The 19,147-nt window shown below is 33.1% G+C and overlaps 3 protein-coding genes and 1 long non-coding RNA gene across 13 annotated transcripts; 1 reads left to right on the top strand and 3 right to left on the bottom strand.

Moving 5' to 3' along the window:
• The first annotated feature begins 888 nt into the window (after window positions 1-888).
• Window positions 889-4,777, top strand: LOC112495481 (transmembrane emp24 domain-containing protein p24beta2-like). 2 transcript variants are annotated; one of them, XM_006474807.4, is made up of 5 exons: window positions 889-1,053; window positions 1,528-1,737; window positions 3,696-3,882; window positions 3,965-4,072; window positions 4,463-4,777. In XM_006474807.4, exons 2-5 carry the CDS (start codon window positions 1,528-1,530, stop codon window positions 4,594-4,596), a joined length of 639 nt encoding a protein of 212 aa, XP_006474870.1. In that variant the 5' UTR covers window positions 889-1,053; the 3' UTR covers window positions 4,597-4,777. The 2 variants fall into 2 exon arrangements, with proteins under 2 accessions (XP_006474870.1, XP_052290404.1); XM_052434444.1 differs by lacking the exon at window positions 889-1,053 and adding an exon at window positions 1,177-1,201.
• A 489-nt stretch (window positions 4,778-5,266) lies between these two features.
• On the bottom strand, window positions 5,267-8,140 carry LOC102627443 (protein NOI4). The gene is made up of 3 exons (XM_006474809.4): window positions 7,972-8,140; window positions 5,678-5,860; window positions 5,267-5,556 (listed from the first exon to the last, which is right to left on the bottom strand). The coding sequence occupies exons 1-3, from the start codon at window positions 7,975-7,977 to the stop codon at window positions 5,512-5,514; spliced, it is 234 nt and encodes a 77-aa protein (XP_006474872.1). The 5' UTR covers window positions 7,978-8,140; the 3' UTR covers window positions 5,267-5,511.
• Window positions 6,564-7,965, bottom strand: LOC127900052 (uncharacterized). The gene is made up of 2 exons (XR_008052032.1): window positions 7,684-7,965; window positions 6,564-7,570 (listed from the first exon to the last, which is right to left on the bottom strand). It is a non-coding gene; the product is annotated as an uncharacterized LOC127900052 (long non-coding RNA).
• Window positions 8,141-11,902: 3,762 nt separating the features above from the next.
• LOC102628623 (pentatricopeptide repeat-containing protein At5g55840) lies at window positions 11,903-18,404 on the bottom strand. 9 transcript variants are annotated; one of them, XM_052434297.1, is made up of 8 exons: window positions 18,019-18,403; window positions 17,817-17,916; window positions 14,256-17,144; window positions 13,891-14,181; window positions 13,405-13,519; window positions 12,904-13,024; window positions 12,615-12,784; window positions 11,903-12,526 (listed from the first exon to the last, which is right to left on the bottom strand). In XM_052434297.1, exons 1-3 carry the CDS (start codon window positions 18,173-18,175, stop codon window positions 14,660-14,662), a joined length of 2,742 nt encoding a protein of 913 aa, XP_052290257.1. In that variant the 5' UTR covers window positions 18,176-18,403; the 3' UTR covers window positions 11,903-12,526; window positions 12,615-12,784; window positions 12,904-13,024; window positions 13,405-13,519; window positions 13,891-14,181; window positions 14,256-14,659. The 9 variants fall into 9 exon arrangements, with proteins under 9 accessions (XP_052290257.1, XP_052290253.1, XP_024953555.1 ...); XM_052434293.1 differs by having other exon boundaries at window positions 12,615-12,757; window positions 12,859-13,024; window positions 14,256-17,916; window positions 18,019-18,404; XM_025097787.2 differs by having other exon boundaries at window positions 14,256-17,916; window positions 18,019-18,404.
• Window positions 18,405-19,147: the final 743 nt, after the last annotated feature.

Genomic DNA, 19,147 nt, shown 5'->3' with positions numbered 1-19,147 from the left:
TATCAATTAATAACGATTTAATTAGAATAAAGGAAAAAGGACACAAAGACCCCTAACGTTTGAATAAAGGATATAAAACCCTCTAATGTTTAAAAAAAGACACTCAAACTCTTATTTGTTAACAGAAATTATAATTTTAAAGTGCAATTACCATTATACCCTTATAGCATATTAAAAAATAATGGTTCATTGTTCAATTTATTCGTATATTATTAATAAAATTACGAATATAACTTCATTATCCAATTTTTCCATTTTATTTTTGTCAAATTTTCTCTTCAAACTAAATAAATTTAATCCATTGCTCAAGAATAAAAATAAATTAAATTGATTACTAATATAATAAAAATAACAATTCTCAATTTAAACTTATATAATCAACAAAATAAAAAAATGGTTACAACAATAATTACAAAATCTTAATTGTACTAAATAACATATCCAATAGATTGACATATTGAGAAATGTTATTTTTATTATATTAATAATCAATTTAATTTATTTTTATTCTTGAGCAATGGATTAAATTTATTTAGTTTGAAGAGAAATTTTGACAAAAATTAAATGAAAAAATTGAGTAATGAAGTTATATTCGTAATTTTATTAATGATATAGGAATAAATTGGACAATGAATAATTATTTTTTAATATACTATAAGAGTATAATGGTAATTACACTTTAAAATTATAATTTCTGTTAACAAATGGAGGTTTGAGTGTCTTTTTTAAAATATTAAGAGATTTTATGTTCCTTATTCAAACGTTGGAGGTCTATGTGTCATTTTCCCTATAATAAAATGCAAATTCGTTTCATAGACGACCTTTGAAGTCAACTTTAGCCTCTAAGCTGGAGTCACGTGTTATAGCAAAATTCGTAATGTGAGACCTAACACAGAGAATCAAAACCTCATTAAGACAGAACAACGCAAGTACGTGCGAAGTCGTGATCAACTGATCACAATTCAAAGTTATCGCGACTGACAAAACTCAAACAACTCAAATAAACTCGATAAACCATAGAGGTTTTAAGATTTTTTTCAACTTCAATCGAAGGTACAATTGTTTTTTGCTTATTTATTTGTTCATTTATCGAAATTTTTCCTTTTTAACGGTTTGATTTAACAGTCAAAGGGAAAAAAAAAACATCGTTTCTTGTAGTGCATCATTTTCATTTCTAGACTCTACAACGATTGAAAAAAATGTAAGATCGAAGTCTCATTTGCCTTTCTTCTCTTTCTTGGCGACTGAACAGAAAATCAAATCATACCCATCTTTTAATTTCGATTGCATTTACATCTGATATTGTTATTTCACTTTAAAAAAAAAAAGACAATAGGTTTCAAAATTTCTCTGGAATATCCTTTGATTTTCATTTGGAAGCTACCGTGGGGAAATTATGGACGTGGGTTTTATTTATTTATTTATTTATTTGGGGTGGGGGAGTAGCAATTCTTTCTAACAATATGTAGAGACTTTTATGTTTGATCCAAGCTCATAATCTGCAAATTTTGCTTCTTTGATTTACAGATGAAAGTTGGGCCAGTTGGGTTCTGTATTGCTGCAATTTTGGCATTTATTTTTAGCCCTCAGGCTGTTTATGGTATTAGATTTGTGATTGATAGAGAAGAATGTTTTTCTCATAATGTACAATATGAAGGCGACACGGTTCATGCTTCATTTGTTGTCATTAAGGCTGATTCATCTTGGTATAGTAGTCACGACGGTGTTGATCTTGTGGTAAGCTCCATCTTTGTCTTTTATTTTTATTTTTTATTATTTGGTATTTAGGAGTTTGCTTTCTATGATAAAATTTAGTTAGAAAATAATACTGGCTCTTTAGATTTTGTAGGGCTTTAAGTTTCTTTTGATAATTGTTCTGTCTAGATTTATGTGATTAACATTTACATTCAGATGGCAACATGTATAAACGGCCTTGTCTATGGTGAGTGCTGACAGTGGCATGAATTCTTCAGGTTTATTTCAAATTTGAAATTCCCTTCCCAAGTCACTATGTCCAGTCAACAATATGTACTTTAGATCGTACCTGTTTTTTGCAACTGTTCATCATGCCCCTTGTTTTCACCATATTTTCACTAGGATCCAATTCGAACCAATCAAGTGGTTCTCACTAGATCCAGCTCAAATCTGATTCAAACAAATAAATTTGTATTTGAAGGGAGCTTGTGTTAAGTTTGGATTTAGGTATGTTTTTCTTATGTTTGGGAGCAGGTGGTTTAGTTGAGGTATAGTAGGTGGTGTGCTGAAGTAATATGCATGGTAAGCTAAGGTAGTCATATGAGGAATAATAGGGAGAGCTTAGTGAAGCCCCATAAAAGGTGATACGAAGGGGGTTAATGTGTGCTTCGGAGTAGCTTAGGTGTACTCCGGAGATAACTGAGGTGGTCTCACAGTATACTTAGTGTAACTGAGGTAGCTCAGGTTTGCTCATAGGTGAAACACAATCTCAACCTCAAATTGAAAATATAGTAAAACAAACATAAACATAAAGAGCACACAAGGTTAAAATGGTTCAGCCTTTGGCCTACATCTACACGAGCAAGTTATCTCCAATCCATTATATGAATGAGAGGTTACATAAGATTTTACATTATCTAAGATGAATAACACAAGCTAAATAACTATATAGAGATGTTTGGTGTTAATAAAGATGAAGATGGTGAATAAAGATATGGAGAGTGATAATAATGGTGGAGGCGATGATGAAGGTGGATAATAGAAATGGCCTTCCAAAAATAGAGACATAGGTGATGATCTAAAAGATTGACAGGAAGAGAGAGAAAGGGGAAAAGGGGGGGGGGGGGGGGGGAAGGATGGGAAGAGAAGAGAGAGAAAGTGTCAGAGAGAGGAGAGTGAGCCGTAATATAGGTGAATAAGATATTTATATAGTGAAAGCTAATGGTAAGGAGAGTGTAAAAGTTAGGGCTGGACGTCATTCTTGAGTTAAAATGAGAGAATGTTTTAGGGCCATGTGTCATACTTAGGGAAAAAGGAAAAGAATACTCCTTTTGTACTAGGTGTATTTTTTCCCATAAATAAATTGAAGTGTCTAACCTTGACTATTGATTTCCAAGCCCACCCAATATAGCAAATTCATCCAAATGGTATTTTATATTTCTCCGGTATTTTGCCCATTTTGCCCTTAATAATTGTTCATGTATCATTCATTAATTAATCTAAAAATATCATTCCAAATTTACCCCTATACACCCCTCATTTCAATCAAATATATGAGACAAATCTGGAAACCCATATATGGAGTATAGTTTCCTTTGTCTGTGGGAGGGTTTGGCTTGTCTAAGTTTGCTTCGCTCAAGTTACCTTTTCCAATGTAGAAGAAATTAGATAAGTTGCTTCAAATTATGTGCCACCTTATGTTTTGATTTTCAGCAATGCAATTGCTAAAGATAAGCTGTGAGTTCTGAATTGATAGGGACAGTTATTCCTGATGAGGAAGTCTGTGTACTAATTCAGCAGTTGCCTGATATATGTAGCTACAAAATGTAGTGATTGATTCTGATTCTCTTAGAAAGTTCATAAAGTAAGTTTTCCTGACCGAATCTTAACATTTTTGTGTCTTTGATAGTATGTTAAGCTTGTTATTATCTGTTTATTTCTATTTTTTGAGTTTCCTGTGAAAGATAGCACTGATCATGGAATGTTGTTAAATTCTGCAGGTGAAGGGACCTGCTAGTGATCAGATTCATGATTTTCGTGATAAGATCAGTGAGAAATTTGAGTTTGTGGCCCATCATAAAGGAGTCCACCGCTTCTGCTTCACAAACAAGTCTCCGTATCATGAAACCATAGACTTTGATGTACATGTTGGCCACTTTTCATACTATGATGAGCATGCCAAAGATGGTAAGTGGGTGCACCTTGTTCTTTCCTGTTTTTATCTTCTTCAAAGAGGTGTTCTTACTATTACTCTCTCACATATGTGCAGAGCATTTTAATCCTTTGCTAGAACAGATATCCAAATTGGAGGAAGCCCTTTACAACATTCAGTTCGAACAGCATTGGCTTGAGGCGCAGACTGAACGCCAGGCAATAGGTATGTATTGAGCTGTACATATCTTAATTTTAAGTTAGATGGAAGCTTGTCCAGTTTGATGTTTTTCCTTCAATCTCATGTTTGTGATCCTCAAGAGTCTCAAGCCAAACCAATGATTTTAATGGTGAATTTGTTTCACTAGCCAATTGGATCTGAGGTTTGTGGAAATGAACTTGCCCATTAGATGATCAAAGCTTCTTAACCAAGTGACATCCCTACATATAAAGATTATATCATTCTTTTATTCTTACGCCACTAATGTGATTGGCACGTTAATGATTTTAGTTGTGACCATCACAGAAATGTTCTCCCCACAATCCTCAGACAAAATGATTTTAATTGATATCAATAATCTGTTTCCTTACAATTTTCATTCAATTGGAAATGCAGTAAATGAAGCAATGAGTCGGAGGGCAGTTTACAAGGCATTCTGGGAATCCACTGCACTTGTCGGTGCAAGTGTTCTTCAAGTCTACCTCCTCCGCCGCCTGTTCGAAAGGAAGCTTGGGATGTCCAGAGTTTAGCTCTGGTCCTCAAGCGATGAGTTGTAGGATTATACAGCCTAGTGCTGTTTCGTGTTTTTTGTTTCTTTTGTGATCTGCCGGCCAGAGAAGAACACTTACAGAAACTAAATTATACATTTGAATAGTTATCTCAATGATAATAGATCCAAGGACTTTGCATTGGTCTTTTTAGTTACTTGAATCACATCCGTAAGCCACTGAACTTCATCTGCTTCTTGAAATCATGCCCAGAATTATTATTATTTTGTTTTTTGGAGAAGAAGCATGCCCTGGGAAAGTCGCGAAGCCGCATGAAAGTCATAAACGGCAATAGTTGTATAAATGCTATAGTCATAGTCATTTCGAAACCAGATTATTACTAACTTCCATAGCAAGTCGCGAATGTTGTATCACCGATTAATCCAAAGAAGCATTTTCCTTCGAATAGGCTTACGTATAACCCCTTTCAAAATCTAATCACAATACAACAGAAATCATCTTTGTTCTCTCATGTTCATTATCTTCATATCAACTTTTGCGCTAAATTCTTTGTCGCTAAAATCAAGATTCTGCTCTTCAATGCTTTTCATAAAGGCTTTTTTCATAAAAGTTGTTTCACAAACAATTTCAATTCACCAATACAACAAGCAGAAAGAATATATGTCACAAAACAAAAGATCTACAGCCCATAGAACAGAGAAAGGAAATACAATAAATAGCTTGGCTTTGTAATAATAATAACCCACAAAATCAGTACATATAGATACAGTAAGTATTTTTCTGCTTTCCCCCACCATGACTCAAATTTTTACAGCACAAAAACAAATTCCACCACAACTCATCACAGCTCTACAGCTTCTATATTCTTTTAATGTGGGGCACCAGTTACAGATGAAGATACTCTTACATCGAAGTTCTTGAGTGGGCAGGACCTCATCAAGATTGAGCAGAAGGCCTTTGGATGCAGCAAAACCACTTTCGCTGTAAACAGTGCATTCCCACAAGCACAAGCCATTAATATGCGAAAAAACTTGCATGTCCTTTTACAGCCATTAACGTCAAAGAAAAAAGGCTAGTGCAGTGATAAAAACGGAAGACTTACAGGCTGAGGTTTTGCAGGATCCACCCCTTGCCTAATAGGAGGATCAACCTTTCCAGGCGAGTCTGGTTTGCCACCTGTCTTTTTCTCATCCCTGGCCTTGTTAAAGATCACAGTAAATCCTTCAGCTGAAGCTGGATCATTGACGTCCCATTCACCAAATTTAGGCAATGGGCGACCCTTGTCCTGTTTGGAGAGAACTCATAGTTGTTAGCCATGGGTAGCCATCTTAGGCAACCATTTATTGCAACAGTTATATTGTTTGCCAAAATTATACGGACTCCAAATATTCAAATTTAACAAAACTAAGACCTTGCAAGAAGTGTTGTCTAGATCAATCAAAGTGCTCTTCCAGGTCTTACATGATTTGATAAAACTCTTCTAGAGAATTCCTAGTCCAACTTAAAGTACTTAACCACAAAAGACGTCAAAAATGGGCACCATCATCAAACAAGACAATGATAGACAACGATAGCCTAATGAAACAGTTTCCAAGAATTGGAATCCTTACACGCTTAGCCCGATAGGGTCCATGAAGTTGTTAATTGCCAGGATCAATGTACCTCCATACTAAATGAATTTTTTACTATAGTAAACCTGGGTTGAATGACACTAATATCTTCTCTATTGATTAGATATCCAAATGCCAGTATCAATTTGTCAAGCCATTGACAATCCAATCTTGTCACGACACAAACTCAAAAATATAGACAATTGAAGCTGATCATATTCAGAAAGCCCTGATCACACAAGTACAAAGCCAATGCTCCTAACAGACTGATGGCCTAAGATACATTAAACTGTAAGAAAAATAATTTTTTTTTTTTTTTGGGTATCTGATGTCAACAAAAATGTAGAAAGATATTGTGAAAAACAGACTAATAGTTGATTTGGGAATTCTTTTTAAATTATCTACATCTAAAACCCAAGTTCTAAGCTATGAGAACTCACAGTAACCATTATTGTATTTGATAAAAGATGAAGTTAGTACCATACAGCTACATCCATTAAATAAAAGATACTTTCAGTAGATTGAAAAAATGTCATGTCAAAACATGGATTTTTTTATAACTATAAAACATCTTTACAATCAACTTCGAAGTCCAAGCAGATCTCACAAATAAGCATTCAGAAATATCACTGACCAACCAAGAAACTGGCATGCACACAGAAGGCCAACAATTTCTGAAAAAAAAAAAAAACTCTACTCTGCCTAACACTTATTTTGCATAACAGAAATGAACAACCAAGAATTTCAAATAATTCAGCAAACCATCATAAGAGAACTAATGTAATTCCACTATAAAGCCATACATGACTCCTCTAATAAAGAGGTCATTCCCATTCTGCAGAATATCTAGCACACAAATCCGTCATCTTGAATGAAGTCACCAAAAGAAAGAAGGAACCAACATCATAAAAAATGGGATTGAATTGCTTCTTGGAATTAGTTAAATGCCCCGTGATAAAACATATCCAAATTTACAATATTAATATACACTCTGTAACATCTCCATCCACGGCATTCAACTTTGGCACTTCAAAACCACACAAGTCAACAGTTTGCAAGTAAAATTCCATCGACCAACCAAACTTGCCCTTTATACTTTATAGATTCTTAAATGATGCTAACCCATTTAATTCATAACTTCAATCTTCTAATTATATCTGAAAAGACCAAACCAGCTTCTACCATACCACCCACCAAATAATTGTTCCACAACATTTTTGACATCTATACATTAATGAGTAATCTACAAGCTCAAATTACCACAAAAATTTCTTGATTCTCATTCACAAAAGGAATCTAGAAACATACAAGACATAACTTTTCAGTTTGAAGCAAACTTCTTCATGTTTCCTCGATCAGATTCCAGAAAACTTCTTAATCACGTACTATTTGATTAAAAACCAAAATTATCACAAGAAAAAGTAATCAATTACAAGTGTAGCAGAAACAAATGAAACAGTACGCAATTCATTAATCGCAACCAAAGATGAACACGAACCATAAAATAACAAGCAGAACTTAGAAATTGAACACAAAATTTAGCATCATTCAAGTTCATCAAAGTTACATCCAAATCAATCAAAGATCACATCAATGAACAACAAACCCATTTCAGTAAATCTAAAGTTGAGCCGAAAATCAACACAATCAACGCTCAAATCGGTCGAATTAAATCAAAAGCAAACCCACAAAAAAAAGAAGAAATTACGAATATAGAAACTTAAAAAAAATTAGAAACTTTACAATAAAAATGGAAACTTTAAGGAGAGAGAAAGTGATTACGTACCGACATGAATGAATTCTAGAGAGAGAAAGAGAGGTGAACTTCTTTTTGTTTTCTGGGAAATGAAAAGAAAGAGACAAATTTAGAGATAGAAAGAGAGAATTTAGAGAGAGAGATTTGTAAACAGTGGAATGGAGTTTTAAGGGCTTATATTTGACGGTGACGGCCTGATGACGGGAAGCTGAAAACGTCGTCGTTTGGGGAGTATAGCGAAAAGAGATAACGGAACGGGAGATGAGCTGGCGAACGGAGGAAATTGTTGGGTTACCAGGAGGCAAATGAATGCAAGCTGAGTAGCTGGCTCTGTTTTTAAAACAAGTTGGGTTTCCCGAGATTTTGTATTTGTATTTGTATCTGTTTTTGTAATTCAATTAATTATTTGTGGTTTCTGTTTCTGTTTTCTTTTTTTTTTTGTGTTTTATTTTATTTTTTTATTTTTATTTTTTTGAGAGATGTTCAATTAGAATAAAAATTTGATGACAGCTATAATATCATCAACCAATTCAATGCAATTTCTCAATTGTTTTATTTTTAGTTCATCTCATGCATTTCTATTATTCTCATATTTTTTGAGAAGGCAATTAGCAGCGGATACTTAGGAAAATATAGGGGTTTTTGTCTTTATATGGTGGGATTAGAAATGGCAAAACACCCCATAGGTATGGATTTGTAAGGCCGCTATATTAGGGTTAAGTATGGAATTCAATTTTATTTTGTTTTATAAAAAAGATCAAGTAAGGATTTATATATGTTGATTAAGTATATGGGAGTAAAATACTAAGATAGCGTTTACTTATCAGATTGGATTGGAAATCATGAGAAGTGAGAATCTTGAGATTGAGAGTACGAAGTAAAAGTGAGAATATGTTGTTTACTTGTACTGAAATGAGAGTATGGAACATGAATTAGAATCTCATTTATGTATTTATTTTGTCTTGAATTGGGACTGAATTCTTTCAAATTACAATTTTACCTTTATTTAAAGAATTGTAGCTTTTAATTATAAAGTAAATAAAAAATATATTTGTAAAATAAACTATGTATTTTATTATCAATTTAAATTATATAAAATAATAATAATATTCTTAATTATGTAAATCAAATTTTTTATTAATTTTGATTTTAGTTATGTAAATTAAAAATTATTAATAAGAGCAATACATGAATCATTATTATTAATAAATAATAATATAGTACAAAATTAATATTTTTTTAAAACAAACTATTTATTATTAACACTAAATAAATATAATCCTGTTAAAATTAAATAATAGTAATATTTATTAATTCTCCATGAATATAATAATATTATTTTAAAATAATTTTTACTTAGATAAATTAATTACTATGTGTAACTAAATATACTAATATTATATTTAATAAAGCAAAGTGTAAAAAAGAAAGATGTGAGAGTGAATTCCTGCTCCCCCTTTCCTCATGGGAGTGAAAGTGGGAATTCCACTCCACGCTCAAAAAATAAGTGGGACCCACAGAGTGGAACACTAGAGTGAAGTAAATCCACACTCTCCACTCCTACTTTGGCAAATAAACACAATATAAACCCATTTGACTATTAATTGTTTATTTATTTTTAATTATTTTTAAAGTTAAAATCAATAGCTAAATGGAACAAATACTAAAATTAAAAATTAAAACCCTAAAACATAAACATTATTTAGTAGTTTACTAATCGAAACAACCATCTAATATGATATTGTCCTAAACATTTACTTGGAGACCTTAGTCGTTTAATGAACTAAAAGTTTATTTGACCTTCTAAAATCTTATCCTAATTAGAAAACAGATAATAACAGAACAACGTAGTGAAGAGTGAATGATGAATAAGAAAATGTCAAAGTGGATATTTTTGTTTTCGATCCTAATATTTAATAATATATTGATTAAAATTGAACTTAATAATCATCAAATTATGATTAACAATTATCTAAAATTGTAAAATTATTTTAGAATATAAAGTGTTGCATCTTCATCTAGAGTTAAATAGTTAAGGTATATATTTTTTAATATGTGTAAAGTGTTAAAAAAGAAGAAGAAGAAGAAGAATACAAGGATATGAAAAAGAAGAAGAAGAGTGTCTCTATTTTTGAATAGAGAATTCCCGACCCTTATCTGTTCAACCTGTACCAATTCAAGCACAGAATGGGTAAGAGTTGTTGACGAGGATGTCTTCTACCAAATAGGTATTGGCATCATTATGGAAGTGGGAATGTGGGATGACTGCAAAAGAGTCTACTAGAGGATTCATAGGTCTCTTATGAAACCCTTATCTTTTCTCTATAACAAAATTTTCATTCCAAAAAAAAAAAAAAAAAAAAAAGTGAATGCAATTTTATTGTTTTAAACAGTAAATTGTATTGTGTTTTATCTTTTTATTGATTGAAATTGAATGAATAAAATTGAAGAAATTAAAAAGTAATGGGAACTCGGTAGTTTCACTTTTCTTTTGTATATATGTGAATTTAATTAAATTTATGTTTCTGGTCTTAGGATAGCTCTTGACAACAACATCTATAGAATTTTTATAAAAATATATATATAATCTTATGAACTTTCAATTCTTTACGGATTTAACTTCTTTTTTTATTTTTGAAAATAATTTATTCATAAAAACAAACTTATAAAGTACCACAATTAATTGTTGGAAAAATCCTACAATAAAACAACAGTAAAAGAAGGTGTTTTTAAAGCTAATTTAGCTGACCCATATTTAATAAAGAGAACTTGAATTCTTAAAAAAGTTAGTTAATATTAACATTTAAAAAGGATAAAATTTCAGTGCATCCCGTCATAAATGGTCATATTTCAATTTATTTTTTAAATTATTAAAAATATTAACGCACATTTATTTACCGTTCAAAATATAAATATAAATAGAAGTCACGTTGGTGAAAAAATTTTATTAAATTTTTGTCTTCTTAATGATACATCGGGGTTGATTAATATTTTCAATAGTTTGAGGTATAAATTGAAGCATATCAATTTATTTAAGACACACAAATCCTTTTAAAAAAAAAAACCACGTGATATTCTCATAATAAATAATTGATTTATTTATCTTTTTTTAAGAAAAGAGAGAAATTATTGAAGACGTTTGACGTTCGCACATCACTTTCATTGAAAGAACCACTAGTTAAGACGTGGGTATCAATTCTAAAGGATGGTGACGTCATAAAATGAAAAATGAAAATATTTATATTACAATTAAGCAATAATTTAATTAAAGTTGAAGATAAAATATATATATATATAATCTCTTTCTTGCTCTTTTGGATTGGAAAAGCTAAAACTAAAATAATTTGGCCACAAAGAAGCTGTGACGTCTATTTTGAGAATTTTATTGAACACAAAAGCTGGCCGACCAAATTATATTTTATAAAACCGCACCTAGTTTGAGTTGCAGGAACTGTGTTGGCGAGCTGCATTTCTGGCACTTAAATTAAAAATATTAAGAGCTTACAATTAATTTCCTTTTTTTTTTTTTGGGAAATATGTTTACAATTAATTAATTTGCTTTTTAATTGGTATGGATGTGAACACAAGATAATTAAAAGAGAGAATATTTTCATTGCTGTGGCAACAGAATTAAACCAAAGATAAAGAGATGCATTTAATACTAAAACATATAAAAATCCAAACCTCTAACCCAATTAATTAAATGGATGGTACAATAAGATCAATTACATCTTTGCCTTTAGGATCACGATTCTGAGCAAATAACTCAATTGTTGATGGGTAATTAATAAATAAAAAAATAAAAGAAGTTTCATCTTATCCATACACTACCACTAAAAGACACATGATAGAAGATCTTGAAAAATTCAAAAGAAATTACATCAGGAGAAGATTTGTTTAATCAACTCAAGGATGATCATTCAAACCATATTACTTTTTATTTATTTATTATATATATATTTATTTATTTATTTTAAATTTTAACTGTTATAGTCTATATGTATACATGTTACAAGAGGTATATTAGGAAATGGGATACATACATTTATAATTTACCAAGTGATTTACCAAACATAGTTCGAAAATCAACTCTCGCTATCAAATATTTAGTGAGAAATCTGCCCCTATTTTATATTTTGTATGAAAAGAGAAGAGCTCCCACAGGCCACAGATGCTTGAACCAGTACTCTCAACAATCTAGTTTCTGTAAGTTAAAGGAATGGAGCTGTAAGAAAATATAAAGCTATGAGCATATAGTGAAAAAAAAACAAACGATGAGGATGATTAAATATGATCAGAACCAATACTGTTATTCTATCCCCAAAAAAAGCAAAAAAAAAAAAAAAGATTATAATTTTATTACAAAAACAATTATAGTAGGCACATCAAGTTATCTTTGCTAGATTCTGTCTGCCACGCCGATGGCAACGTATCATATTTTTTAAGATTTCAAGACCTTATGCTTCCATTGTCAAGCTCAAATTCCACAGAGAGATTGAGACAGGTTATTTATTAGGTTCCCTTGACATTGAGTCGTTAACTCCATATCTGCAACACTGCTAGCTAGAATGAGTGCTGGCTTTTCCTGAAATCATACAAAAAGACAGATCAGGGAAACAATGCAAAGGGTAAGTTTTGTTGACGTACGGAGTTTTAGCATGAGTTTCACTTACTGATTGAGTATGAAGACCCACATATCAATGATTCATGGCCCTCCAATGGCTGTTGAAAATATAGCAAATGCCAGATGTGGTTTGATCCACGAGACTCACATGCAGAAAGGACAAGGCTCTATATTATTATTTTCTTCCTAACACTGGCAATGAGGAACAAACTTGAAGACCTATTCCATTTAATCAGCAAAATCAAAGAAAAGGACAAAAAATAAGCTAGGTCCACAGATCAAAGATGATTTACATTGCTCCACGTAGCATTCAGTATTTGGTAGAAGAGTCAACTCACTACATATTTGAATACTGCTTTAGGCAATTTAGGCAAGCGGTTCCATCTGCATTCAGGCTAATGAAATGCCCAGGATACCAGCAAGTCATTCCAAGTGTTGCCTCTAAGCTGCATCTTGTGGCTGGCCGGAAATTAACCAATCAAAAAGCAAGGTAGATCATTAGAAGCCAAGATCAAGATTTAGTGACAAACCAATTTTAGGTCAAAATGGTTACTTAACAATAGACCCCTGCTCAACTAATAACACATCAGATCAGTTCATCTTCAATAAAATTAGTTGCTGATTAAAGAATATCCTGCTAATCAAGTCAATAATTAATAATTGATATCCAGGAGTGAAAAAAAAAAAATGAACTATTGAGGCCTTAACCCCCAAAACAAAGAAAGAATCATGCAAGCACATATGTATCAAACAAAGACATGAACATGCATATAGCAAGCAAAGGACTCCTTTAGCATATCAGAAATAGTAGAAAGTCTATATTTTGTTGTTTTACACACCTGCTTCGACATCAATGCATCAAAAACCCTTTCAATATCACAATTCTGAGATTCTCATGACATCCAGAAATGAAGCCAAAAGCTTTTCACCCAAAGAAAGCAAACCGATAATAGACTGTATAAGTAAACAAAAATACTTTTAGATGAAAAACTAACTGAATATAGCACAAACTAAATCATCATCATCGCAACTGATTAACACATGTACCATCTTAGCTTCATTTGAAATCGAGGTTTTGTTTTTTAAAAAACAAAAGCTGATTAGAGTGGAGTGGAGTCCAGATTGAACAGAGTACAATAATTCATTTATTGGCAATTAGCATAATGCAATCTCTATTCATCGTCCAAACCCAACCAACCACCTTATTTTTCTAAGCAATGATTTGTTTGTAAATTTCGATGATTGATACAGATTTATATTTCTAAATAAAAAAATTTTGCAGGTATTCCAGGGCAAATTAACCGTAAAATAGAATATTGCTTTACCTGAGTTAATCGTAAAAGTTGGATCAAGGCTTTCAATGCATTTGCATCAGAAGAGGCTCTACTTTAATTTCCTTCCTTTCAAGCTATCTGCAATAGCAGAAGCTGCTCTTCTACCTATTGTAACCCCAACACCCTTGTCCATCACTGTCTGCTCTTCTACCTTCTTCATTACTTCCTCCAAAAAGACTGCAGGTCCGAATGACTCTTTGCTTGGACCCTTGATAGATGAGCTTCAGCAAGTAATGAAGAAGGCAGCACGGACAAAACAGCTTCTGAAGAAGTCAAAAGTACCTGGAATAACACCAAAAGCAGAAAGGTTATTGCAGTTTGATTAGTAACTTAAAGAAAAATTTAAAAAATGGCACCTCTTCACATAAATCAGCAGGAAAAGTTGCAATAACTGAAGCATTATCCATGTCAACTGGCTGTCCTTCTCCGTGATGAGCCAACCCCTGTGCTATCTGTTGGGCCAAAACTATGCTCGGATATCAGGAGGAAGAGCAGCTGAAAACTGAGGATCAATATCATCAGCAGAAGGTGGTGCGTAAGTTAGGTTGAACAGACGAAGCTTGCTGGGAAGCTAGCACTTCTGCCAGCAAGTCCTCAGGTAATGCCTCCATGAAAGTAGGATCAACTGATCAATGGCACTAGCACCAAGACCCTCATTATTCGTGCTAGTTTGATCAGTCTGGTTAGTGTCCTGAGAATCCAGTGTGTTCTCCCTTGAAGATGAATATTTTGTGAGTCTAACCCATTACATTGCTTTTTACTAACTTTTTGCATTATTTCTTCTATTTTTCTTGAAGGACTTCAACTTTCTCAGGGCATTGATCAAGCCCTCGTGCAAATGTTGAGTGCTCCCATCCCAATTCCAAGATATGAATCCTCTCTCCTGTATATCTTTCAAAAGGATTTCACCCTTCACAAGATTGTTCTCTTTTTTGGAAATGGCATCAATGAGAACACTATAGGTGGTGGAGTTGGGACAAAGGCCTTTATGTTTCATCTCCTCATACAGTTCAAATGCAGGCATAACATCACCATTAGCACAGAGGCCTGAAATTAGAACATTGTAAGAAACTACATCGAGCTTCACACCACTGAGTTCCATTGTGCCTTTCAACTTCAGTGCGTCTACAAATTTTGCTTCCTTGCAGAACTTGTGGATTAGCGTTGTAAACGTGGCAATAGTTGGAACAAGTCGCATCCTAAGCATGCGATTCAAAACCAGCATTGCTTCTTCAACCTTTCCACAGTGGGCAAGGCCCCTTACCATAGCACTTTCAGCTACATCAGAGGAACTGATGCCAAGCGCCTCCATTTCATCTTTTAGCTTGAATGCTCCTTGGAAATTGCCTACCCTACACATACCATTAATTAAAGTAATATATTGTGTGCACTTGGGTGTTAAACCTTTCTCTGCCATTCCACGCAAAACAAAATGGGATTCTTGGAAAGCAGCAATTCTCTTCAGTCCCATTATGATAGCATCCTGGGTATTTGTATCAGGAACAACTCCCAACATATTCATAATATTGAACAGATCAAAGGCCTTCCCCATCTCACCAGCTTCACAACACTTCCTCATGAGCAAGTTAAATGTAAAACATTCAACCATGGTACCTTCCGCTATCATCTTTTTCAAGAATTTAAAACCAACTTCCAACATACCAGTCTCACAAAATCCAAGAATAAGAGAATGACATGTTAACTTGTCAGGCAAAAGACCCTCCATCTTCATGGTATTGAGTAACATGGAGCACATCAATAAATCCTTTTTCTTTGAATAACCATGCAAGAGAATGTTATATGTAGCCAAACTAGGGCACAATTTTCTGCTCCTCATTGTGGATAGCAGATCATTGGCCATCATCATATTTCCCATCCTTGAGAATCCATCCATAACTGCATTAAAAGCAATGGTATCAGGGTACACACCTTCTTTGTCCATTATTTTGCTGATATGCATTGCAGCCTTGGATTGGCCAGCCTTGAAAAGACCGTCAACCAAGCAGGTAAACATTACATTATTTGGGGAAAAAGTACGTTTAGACACCACTTTCTCGAAGAAAAGGAGAGCACTAACCACTTTTCCTTTTCTACATAAACCAGCAAGAAGAATAGTATATGTGTAACGATCCGGCAGCAAATTGAACTGAACCATCTCATCAAGAAGAACAATTGCCTCCCATAAATTCCCAGATTTGCATGTCTCAGCAAGGATTGTGTTGTAGGCAACAGTATCAACAGCAGAAGGAATATGGTGTAGGCTATTCAAAAATCTCTTTGCCTCCTTCAAATTCCCACCTTTACACAGTCCTTTAAGTAAACTCCCATATGTGAAAATACTTGGGTGATGACCTAATTTAACCATTTCATCAAACATAGAAAATGCTTTTAACCCATCTCCCAAGGTTCCATAGCCATCTATCATACAATCAAAAGTAATGGAGTTAGGGACAACACCAATCCTCTTCATGTGACCCACGTAATCCTCTGCCTCGCAAACTTTTCCACCTTTACAAAGAGAAGCGACTAGCATGTTACATGTAAAATGATCCGAACCCTGAGCATTGCGATTCATAACTGCATAGACCTTCATTGCTTCCGTAACTTTCCCCATCTTGCAAAAGTAATAGATTAATGTAGAATATATGATTTTGTTCGGAACAAGTCCATCTCTATACATTTTACATAATACTGCCTTCGCTTTTCTGGTCATCCCGACTTTGCAAAATCCATTTATAAGTACAGAAAAAGTGATAAGATCAGGATTCAGTCCATCCTTGAACATCTTATTGAACAGTTGCATAGCTTCATCAAGCAGCCCACACTTGCATAACCCATCAATGACTGATGTATATGCAATACAACTGATACTTATTCCATTAGTCCTCATTCTCTCAAGCAAACTCCTTGCCAGGTCAAATTTGGCATGTTTGCAAAACCCATTTAAAAGAGCTCCATAGCTGACTTCGTTTGGTCTTAATCCCATCTCTTCCATCATAGCCAAAAGTCTAAAAGCTTCTTTAAAATTGCCCTTGCTGCAATGCCCATCAATCAATTCATTGTAAGTGATACTGTTTGGTGAAAAATTAAGCATAGACATCTCATCAAAAACCCGAGATGCTACCTGAATCTTTCCTTCCTTAACAAACCCATTAATAAGAGTATTATAGGTGACTTCATTGGGTGTTATCATCCTCTTCCTCATGTTTTTCAGCAGTAAATAACCTTTGGCACTTCTATTGTTTCTGCACAAATCATCTATGAACATATTATATGTACATACATCAGCTTCAATACCCTTAGATGCCATACAATCAATCAACTTGAAAGCTGCTTTATATCTCCCCTTCTTACAATACCAGTTGAGCAAAGTATTATAAGTAACTATATTTGGAACATAACCACTCTCTTCCATTTTTCTTAACAAATAACCAGCTTTCTTAAGCTTGCCTTCCACACATGAGACATTTATCAGTATATTAAAAGTAGCAACATTAGGACAAATCTTCCTATCAAGCATATCATCAAAAAGCAGCCAAACCGAATCAACTCTACGGTCTTTCAGCATAAAACTTAACATCATATTACAAGTGTATACAGAAGGGTTAAACCCTCTAAAACCCATCAACTGAAAAGTCTCTAAAGCATACTCAACCATTCCTTCTCTCAAATACACCCTAATCAACAAGTCAAAAACCGAAGGGTTTGAGTTACAAAGTGGATATGTATTCATTAGAGAACCAAAAACAGAGTTTTGACTGATACCCATTTGAGCCAACTGCCTCAATATCAACTTGGCATCCTCATACATTCTAGTTTTAACAAGTACATGAGTTGTCAAACAAAGTATATGAGTTAAGTGTTTGAGTTCCAAACCAGGCTGGTTCATGACCCAGTTGAGGAATTTCAAAGCTAACCTCCCATGAACTGGTCTGAGTGAAGCTAGCTTGTATTCCATGTGGTTCAGCGACTCCCAACGGTCTATGGTGAGAAGTGTGTATATGCTCTTCTCCATATCTGCAAATGAAAGAAAGTTCAAAACTTTGCACTTAAAAGCACAGTGATTGAGGCATAAATACAAACAGAAAGGAAGAGAGACAAGGAGAGAGAGGGAAATACCAGAGGTTTGTGAATAAGTTGAGTTAGTGGCATTATTTCTTAAGTTTTTGCTGTGATTAGAGGGTGCACGCATACAAGAGCAGGCTCTAAGTTGTGAGAATTTGTGGGGAAATTGAGAGATTCTTTTGGCAGTTGAAGAACAACTGAAACAGGACATGAGTGCAGTCCTTGTCAGAGTGGGCAAGTTAGAGAGTTTAAATTCGAAGGACGAAGGGTGGTTGCGCTGCCGCTGGGTGTCTTGCAAATCCGGCCCATACCCCCATCAAATGAGTACGTTACTACGTTTGACATCGTTCCTCAAAATTTCTCGTAAGACTTTCGAATTTGAGAGTAACTAAATAATTAAAAATAAAGTTAAAAAAGTTTTATCTTAAAAAATATTTTACACCCACCACATTTTCATAATTATATTTATATTTTTGAAATTTAATTTTTTTTAAAAAAAATCATAAGAATTTAAAATTATAGAGATAAAAACCATATAATAAAAAGAAAATAATTCAAAATGTTTATATATTTTATAGATAAAAATATATGGGTTACTGATTGATTTTAATATATGGGTTACTTTTTTCATAAATTAATTTTGGGCCTTTTAAGAAATAAAATTGGAAAAAGGGTGTATAAAGAATTTTAGAAGGGTGTTAAAAAATCTCTAACTCCATTTATAAATTATTATTACTCTTACAAAAATTATTTTGTTATCTTTAGCTAATCTATGTGATTTTTTTTCTTATTTGATCTAGTTAATTCTAAATTATTATAGAATGAAGTTATATACACTCTTAACATTTACTTTAAATTTAGAAGGTGGCAAAAGCATAAATCTTTAGTTAATTTATCTGATCTTTTTCTCTTTTGAGCTTGTCAATTCTAAATTGCTAAAAGATAAGGTTTAAAATTGACTCTAAATTCAATAAAATAATTTATTACGTAAATATCTTTTAATCAAAACACCGAAATAGATATAGATGTATTTAACCCACTTCTTAAATACTATGAGAGAAACATAAATATAACACTCAATACCACGTTTTAGCAATCCACAAATATATCTACGTATGGGTATTTTTGTTTTTAGAGAAAATATCCACCGTTCACCTGATTTTGTCCACTTTTTTAAAAATAC

Source organism: Citrus sinensis, chromosome 9 (genome assembly GCF_022201045.2).
Source record: "Citrus sinensis cultivar Valencia sweet orange chromosome 9, DVS_A1.0, whole genome shotgun sequence".
NCBI classification, from domain to species: Eukaryota; Viridiplantae; Streptophyta; class Magnoliopsida; order Sapindales; family Rutaceae; genus Citrus; species Citrus sinensis.
This window is presented reverse-complemented; position numbering and strand designations above follow the sequence as displayed.